The 8,440-nt window shown below is 41.0% G+C and overlaps 1 protein-coding gene across 1 annotated transcript; it reads left to right on the top strand.

Moving 5' to 3' along the window:
* Positions 1–5,378: 5,378 nt before the first annotated feature.
* On the top strand, positions 5,379–7,075 carry LOC148029545 (uncharacterized). The gene is made up of 3 exons (XM_087688402.1): positions 5,379–6,113; positions 6,415–6,514; positions 6,609–7,075. The coding sequence occupies exons 1-3, from the start codon at positions 5,545–5,547 to the stop codon at positions 6,747–6,749; spliced, it is 810 nt and encodes a 269-aa protein (XP_087544528.1). The 5' UTR covers positions 5,379–5,544; the 3' UTR covers positions 6,750–7,075.
* Positions 7,076–8,440: the final 1,365 nt, after the last annotated feature.

Genomic DNA, 8,440 nt, shown 5'->3' with positions numbered 1-8,440 from the left:
CTGAGGAACTGAATTGTAAATTATCTTAGGGGAAAGGTATGATGGTTGTGCCAGAGCACTGCTAGGGATTCCATAAATCCTTAGTATACTACTTGAAAAAAGCATTGTACTCCATGAACCAAGGGTAATGGCAATCACTCCTTCCGGACAAGAAGCCTCTCGAAGGACACCTCCAGATGTGAGCTAGTTGGATAGGTGATTGTTAGGTCAATTAGGAACCTTTAGGTCAGTTCTCCGTGGGTAACAACAGGATGCTTCCCCTGTAGAGGGTAGACCTAGGGTTAACTAGCAAAAAAAGTTGGATCATTCTAGTTAGAGTACAGATGGCAACGGCTGGAAGGTAAACTCTGGGCGACTACTAAAATGTTACTCATCACGTAATCAAGGCGGGTACTTTATAGAGAAGCAAGATTCATGGAGAAAGATGAGGTTGAAGGGTTGAAGGTTCCATGGATATCTCAAAAATGAAGAAGAAGAAGCTCTTTCCTAAAAAGTAACAACAATTTGTTTCTCTTAAGTCCCTCGATTAACTCCTATTTGACCATGTCACCTTCAAAATTGCATGAAAATTTGATGATGACGACCTATTATTTTGTCCATCCACTGCCGTATCTATTCCAAAGATATTTGGATTTAGCCTTCTCCCAACTATACATGTCCTACAAGCCACTACAGTCACTATCCATGCCTTGTACCTATAATACTTGTCTGAAATTGGTTTTTATGATGAAAATTAGGACTGAATATGAAGAAAAAGAGGAGAAAATGGATCAGAGACCAAAGCTCTGATACCACGTGTCAAGAAGAGGATTGGAGAGAGAGAAAGAGGAGAGAGAAGCCTCTTACAATGAGAGAAGAAGTGCAAAAGAGAGAGAAAGAGAGTGACAAGGAGAGAGAAATACTAGAAAAGAAGACAAAAAGATTGAAAGAGAAGAGAAGCCATAGAAGCTGTGAACAAGGAGGTAAGGTGAGAGACAATAATGTATTAATGTTCCAAAAAGATGTGAAATATTACATGTCTCTCTCGTTTATATCCATGTCAGTGTGACATGGTAATATTATTATTTCTACATTAAACATCTCTTATGCCGTGAAATGGAGCCAATTAAAAGTAAATATGGGGCAGATGATGACTAGACTAGTCAATGATTGGAATATAACAAGTGTTAATGTGACTAATCCCATGGTAGCAATTGCATATTGATGGGAAGAGAGATCCTCCTAGGAAGATTGTGTTTGCACACATTTGCACCACAATCTTGCACTCATCAAAGGTGATGGATTTGATATATTCTTCACTAGGAATGGTAAGCATACTTGCAATACTTGGCAAGTAGCTCAATTGGAATGGCTTATGCCAGTCATAGTACTTGGTAGATTGGTGGAGGGTACAAAATGAGATCTCTTGGTGATATTGCCTCTTAAAATCACATCCTTCTAACGTATACTATGAGATTATTTTTTATAGTGTGACCATGAATGGTTGAACATGTTTTCACTTTAATGTTTCATTTCTTGGTGATGATAGCTTTGTCCATGCCCTTAAAAAGACTTGTTTCTTGGCTAGAAGGACTGACCTCACCCCTAACTTTTGATTGCTTAAATTCTCAAATCCTATAGTAGCTATCACTAAGAATCATGGAAAAATCAATCTAATCTTACATGAAACTCCACAGGGACTATATCATGTATTGAGAAGTATTGTTGTGCTACTTGTCTTGATCTTGGTGATCCTTATGACCCATCAACTTTTGCAATAAGTTAAATGTTACCTTTACCATAAAGAAATTTTGCATGTTAAAGTTTCAAAAGTATAGTTAAAGATTGCATGGGAACTAATGCGGGATGCATCAACACACCCTCCTTCTTCAATGCTTTAAAGATCAAGCATAAGAGGGACACAATTACTTTTTCAAAGATGAAATTATAGATTTAAACAAATGACCATGGTTTCATGCAAGTTTTTAAGAGGCACCTTGTTGCTATAGTTGGTTCATATGGTTGTTATAAGTATCATTCCAAACTTAAGTGTCTCTTTGAAGAATCAACCCCCTCTCTTTGTGCTAAAATGGTAAAGGCCTTTAATTAAAGAGGACGTGAAGTTTGTTGTAGGCTCCATAAAACATGGGAGTCATTGGAACTTGACGGTCTCCTAGTAGATATATTTTAGAAGTTGTGGGTTGTATGTCCCATGACATGCTGGACATGCCCAATTGTGGACATTCGACTAGTTTGACTTTGGAGGAATTTAATAAAGGGTTGATCAAGCTTGTTCCTAAAACTATGGACATAAGTAAAGGTTAAGTTTCTCCTTTGAAAGGCTGCCCATTCTCACCAATATGACTTTATTCATGGGAGGAAGATCTAGGATGCCATCTTGAATCTTGTCTTCTCCATGGACTTTGCTCTAAGTTCTCGAACTAATTGTGTTCTAGTGAATATGGACTTTGATAAGGTGTATGATAGAGTTAGTTGGTCCTCTCTTATAAGCCATGGGACTTGGCATTGTATTCATGAAAATTACTAGGGTACTCTTCACGTATGCTCATCCTTATGTAAGTATCTATGGGATGGTTTCAACATCTTTTTTTTAAAGGAGATCTATACAACAAGGCTATCATCTTTCCCCAATGCTATTTTCCCTAATCACTAACCACCCACTCTTTAGGAAAGTTGATAAGAGAACTTGGGATGGATCAATTAGAAGACTCTAGCTTCCTAATAGCAATACATTTGCAACATAGTGCTTTGCTAATGACAATACTAGCATTTTCATGGCATATAAATTGTTGGTTAGCTCTCTTCTACAACCATACAAAGAGTTTCATGAGCTCTTAGCCTCTATCACTAGTTAGCTGATAATGAAATCGTTCTTGTAGGGTGGAATGATAATCAACAATAGCTCCTTCAATATGGTTTTAAGTTGATTCAACATTTGAGATTTTCTGATACTACCTGAGGTGTCCCATGGGAACTATGAATCAAAGATTCCATTGCTTATATATCCAAGTCAAGGGGAAGGTGGAAAAGTGGAGTCCTGTCTCCCCGTCTTTGGTTGATAAGTTAGTTGTCATTAAAGGTATTATATTTTCATCCACTATGTTTGTTGACTCAACTCTTCATTTCAATAAGAACTCTTCAGATGATGTGGAGAGGCTTTTTCAAGAATCCTTGTAGGATTTGAATATGAAGTAAGGTTAGCATTCAATCCCATGGGGAAATGGTGATCATAGACAAGGAAGATGGAGGGTTGGGCTTGATGAGTCTAGTCAAGAAGGCAAGAAATCTAAGCCTCTATCTCTTTAGAAGGTTAAATATCTCACATTGGATATCTATTGCACAAATCATGGGCAAAGTATGCCCCAATCATTGCTAAGAGGATGTTTTGTGCAACACATAGCTCCAACTTCAAATTCCCCTTTCAAAAAGGTTGCTCATGGTACTAATTAAAGCATGGTGATCAATCATAGAAGACCTCAATTTGGGGCCGAGGGGGGTTGATAAAGGTAGGAAAATGGACTCCCCTTTTGTAGAAAGTACTTGGGTATCCCTATATCATCTGAGGATCCTTTGTCCCCATGTTAGAGAAAGCAAAAGAAATGCATACAAAAGGTTAGAGGTGTGGGTCGAACATTTGGGATCCCCTCACTCATTCTTTTTAGGAAATTGAACAGATTGTGCTACATTAGAATATAAAAGACAAGAAGGAGTTGATTCTAAGGGCTCTCTAGAAGAACAAAGAACATCAATTAGATATATGCAAATTATTGGTGGATTGAGAATTGGAAAGAGATGTAAGAACATGCAACTCCAAGTTGATCTCACATTTGGGATCCCCTCACTTATCCATCGTGGGGAATTGAATAGATTGCACAGCATTAGAAGATGAAAGACAAGGAGGAGTGGATGCTAATAGTTTTTAAAAAGACGAGAGAAGATTCATTGATGACTAAGGTCATTGTTAGTAAGCATCCAATTAAATATATGCTCGCTATTGGTGGATTGAGCAGTAGCAAAATATCCAACAACAAGTAGCTTCCAAATGATTTGACATCTAGGATCCCCTACCTCATTCCGTTTGGAGAATTGGGAGAAGAGTGGATGCTAAGTGTTCTCTAGAAGATGAATGAAGATCGATCGATGATTTATGTCATTGCTAGTTAGCAACCAATTAATATATATGCTAATTGCTGGTGGATTGGGCATGGGAAGAGATGCCACGTTAGGTAGCTTTTATGTGGCTCTAATAGGATTGACTTCATTGATAGAGACGAAAGTTGGCCATCCTTGAGTTTGCACCCTACGAAAGAAATTTTTTGTCTATCTAGGATGAGAACATGGCAGAAGGGGGTCAAGAGAGTCTAGCACTCTACTCCAACACTTGGACTCAACTTGATGCTATGATAGTTCTTGATGATGAAGCTATGTGCTAGAGACATGTTGGCTGATAAGATCCCTGGCTCTTCAATGTGCCCGTTATGTAATAGGAAGGAAGAAATAATGGCCCACTTGTTTTAGGATTGTGTAAAAGTAACACTAGTTTGGAGCTCCATCAAGAAGTGGTTAGGTGAAGCTCAAAACTACTCTCTTTGTTGACCAAGACAGAATTAACGAGGAGATGTCCATGAGGGTCGTGAAGCTTACGAGAGTGCAAAGTGTAAAGTTTATATGGATACGTAGAAATAACATTATCTTTGGCAAGAGAAAATTTTGCACCCTTACGGATGGTGTCTTGACATTCAAAGATGGCCTCATACCTACGTTCAACAAGCTTAGAGCCAAAGCTCATGTTTACAAGGTTATGTGTAAGAAGCTTGGTGGGGCCTAACTTCTTGGCAAGTGCTTAATGCATTACAAGGATGGGATTGCTTTTTACTATCTTTTCCTTAATAATATGAAATGTGAATTGAAATAAAAAACTACAAGATCTAGTTTGTAAGGCCAAAACCAAAAGCCTGGTTTGGAAACCCGTTCCTGGTTTTTATGCAAACCGGCTGGAACTTAATTAGATATTAGAGAAGAAACGTCCATTAGGACCCACTAATGTGAATGTTCATGTCACATGATAGTTTATGAAAGTTTGTGAACCGCGCACAAGTTGCTTGCTAGTCGGACGTGTGGTGGAGAGAGGCTGCGTGATAAAGGGCATTTGATTTTTTCAACATCACAAGAATCTCGAATCGCAAAGCAGCGTGGATCGTTGGTAAGATCTGGGGGCAGCTGGCGGCATGGGCCCGGACAACACGTGCGAGGGGGTGCTAGGCATGAGGCTCGACCAGTAGCCGCGATATTTTTTGCCCCCCGAACCAAAAAGGACAAAAGGCAAGTGCGAAAGAATTCACCACCAGCCCAATGGCCCCAGCGGCCCGGCACTTATATTAGATCTTGCAACCTACCGTTTGGGGGTATGCCGACTTCTCCGAAGAGAAGTGGCAGGCAATTCCATCTTCTGCACCTCCCCCCCCTCTCAGAGAGAGAGAGAGAGTGAGACACTCGCCCATCGAAGAGATCGTAGGCAGAGATCTCTTGCTTAGAAGAGAGCTGATGATGGCGTGCCGAGCAATGACGCTTCCCTCTGCCCAGCTCGCTCGTGCATCTGGTGGTAGTCACCCACTACACGAGGAGCAACTTCAGGCTATGTTCTGCAGCAGTAGTAGCAGCTACTCCTCTCTGGCTTCTCTTGGACCCCGTCAACATTCCCTTCATCATCCCATCCATTACTGTGCAGCCAAGCATAGTAACAATCCCGTGGTGTTAGCCGCGCAGCCAGCTCGAATTAGCCCAGCCGTTTTGCAACGTGAGGCCTCTACCACTAGTGCTAATACCAGACCTCGATTGCCGGCGCAGAAGCTTCTAGCTCCCCCCCTCTCTCGCCCTCCCCCTTCTCCTCCCACCCATGAGACCCTGCGAACTCCTGCCGCTGACGAGGAGGAGCTGGAACATTGCGTCCAGCATCAGCCGCAGCGGAAGATTGATTGGAACACTCGATTGCTTTTCAGCAGAGCAGCCAAGACTCCTCAAGGTGGAGTGAAGGATGTCGACAAGGATACATTCTGGCCCACTGTGGAGGCCGCGGGTGATAAATTAGTCGTTGTGGACATGTATTCTCGATGGTAAGTGTTATTTCCAGATTCCTTTTCCTTTCTTCGTCAGTGATGTCTAACCTGGATCTCGGACTGGCGAGTTTGATATGTGCCAAAGAGGATTTTATAGTAGCAATTTGGAATTTGTTTCAGAATGGGCATTGATCTTAACGTAGTAAGTTCATCGAGGAATGCAGTATTGATGATAGTTGATTCCTACGTTCCTCTCACTTCTAGCAATGATTGTGAATCTATCTCCAGAGAGAGAGAGAGAGAGAGAGAGAGAGAGAGAGAGAGACTCTGCTTACAGGATGACCTCTTGTCCCTGCAGGTGTGGCCCGTGTCGGCTCATCTACCCCAAGCTATTGAACCTATCCGATGCCTATGCGGACGTCGTTTTTCTGAAGTTGGACTGCGTCCCCGAGAACAAAGTATGGTCTTTTTCCGTGTAACTCTCTGAAATTATGCTTCTGCACCTTGTTTAACAGCTTGAAGATGACATTCTTCACGATTCATTATTGACAGCCGCTCACCAGTACTCTGGGCGTCGGTATACTCCCTACCTTCAAGATACTCAAGCGAAGTCAGGTGGTGTCGGAAGTCAAGGGAGCAAAATATGATGAGCTCGTTCAGAAAATTGAAAAGGCGCGCTCAATGGCGAGTTGAGACGACGATACATGGCAAGCATGGAGATTTACGATGAGGCAGGGCAAACGAGCTTCGAAGATCGATCTCCTGCGTGCATCATTTCGAAGATTGATCTCCTGCGTGCGTCATTCCGAGGATATTTTTTGGGTGCTTCTTCTCAAAGATATTTCTCTGGAGAGTACAGAGACAGGGCCAAGAAGAAGGAGAAAGGAGGTTCCGTCCTTCAGTTCAGGAAGCAAGCAAACTTCACCGGGGGTTTGGTCTTACATGTACATCCATAATCTTTCTTGCATTCCATAATAGATTTCGCAGGTGCACAATGGTGACAATGCAAGTTTTGCTCAGACATGGCGGACTCTTCACTCTCTCACACACACTCTCTCTCTATGCGTCTGTGTCATTCGGCTTGTAGTTGGCAGCAGCCAGTGTATGCGGTACCTATTCTCTTCCGCTTACTTCACGTCCGCGGTCCTACCACTTGAGCTGTCAGTTGCCGCAACCGCTCATGTTACCGCTAGCAGTAACCAATGATGTGATAGATAAAGCCTTACTCAGCGCTAGCCGTACCAAGGACGTGACAGAAGTCTTGCGAAATGCTTTTTTCTCGTCCAATGGGAAGACGCAATAAATAGGCGGAATTGAAAATATATTATGTACAAGATTGTGAAAAGGGAAATGAAAGCGAAAAACGTAATCTGTGAGGAAATGACAAAGGCGAAATGTATGGTAACCTGTAATGATTAAATTAGGACAGTAGGAATACAATACTAGAGCACTAGAAAGTATGAAGTGGCAAAATGTAGCACGGTTTGCTATCATCCATGAAAATGATGAAGGTAAAAATGAGGTGTCTTCAATCTTGTTAATACCAGCTAGTAGCTAGTAGAATTGAACCTGTAAAGCATAACGAGCTTTCTTGAAAATAGAAGGTACTTAGTAGCAAACACAAGATGAGAATTCTAAGGTACTTTGTTGCTAAAGTCTTTTGATGTGCCAATATGGAGGGAGAATTTAGTATGGAGAGAGAGAGAGAGAGAGAGAGAGAGAGAGAGAGAGAGAGAGAGAGAGAGGCATGCATCAAATGGAGACACATTATTTCTTTCCACTCCTATAAAAGAGAGATTAGATCATATTTTAAATTTTTACTTTGATCAAATGAATAATTGTGAGTTTGAGAGTAATGTAAGTTTGGTAGTTAGTTTGGGAAATGTTTCAATCCTAATGTAAATATAACAATACATGGTATGGATAGTATAGATGGATGCCTATATGTAACCCTTCACTCTTGATCAAATGATTTACAAGCCTACCATGCACCAATCCTTCAATTCCATGAATTTTGGCGTCACACAATTTCTCCAACCATATTCATAGATTTGCAAGGGAGAAAATATATTTCAAGGTTCAAAATGAAGTTACCAAGAATCATAATGTGCATCAACATGTATTATTCATGTAAAAAAAGAGTGGGTAGTTTGCAAAAAGTTTTTAAAAATAGAAAAAGAAAAGGGATGTGTTTGTGATGTTAGCAAATCCAACAAATTGAATGACATGATGTGAATGATGTTGGACACATGGTACAACATGCACATTTTTATAGGTGATCGGGTGGGCAATAATCTACTGACAAGCAAACAATAGAAATGGACAATGCTTTGACCTTAGCCATGGCACAAAGCAAATGTCGGATTCACAAATGTCACACAAAG

Source organism: Lygodium microphyllum, chromosome 11 (genome assembly GCF_053477565.2).
Source record: "Lygodium microphyllum isolate KBCC chromosome 11, Lygodium_microphyllum_v1.1.10, whole genome shotgun sequence".
Classification (NCBI taxonomy): domain Eukaryota; kingdom Viridiplantae; phylum Streptophyta; class Polypodiopsida; order Schizaeales; family Lygodiaceae; genus Lygodium; species Lygodium microphyllum.
This window is presented reverse-complemented; position numbering and strand designations above follow the sequence as displayed.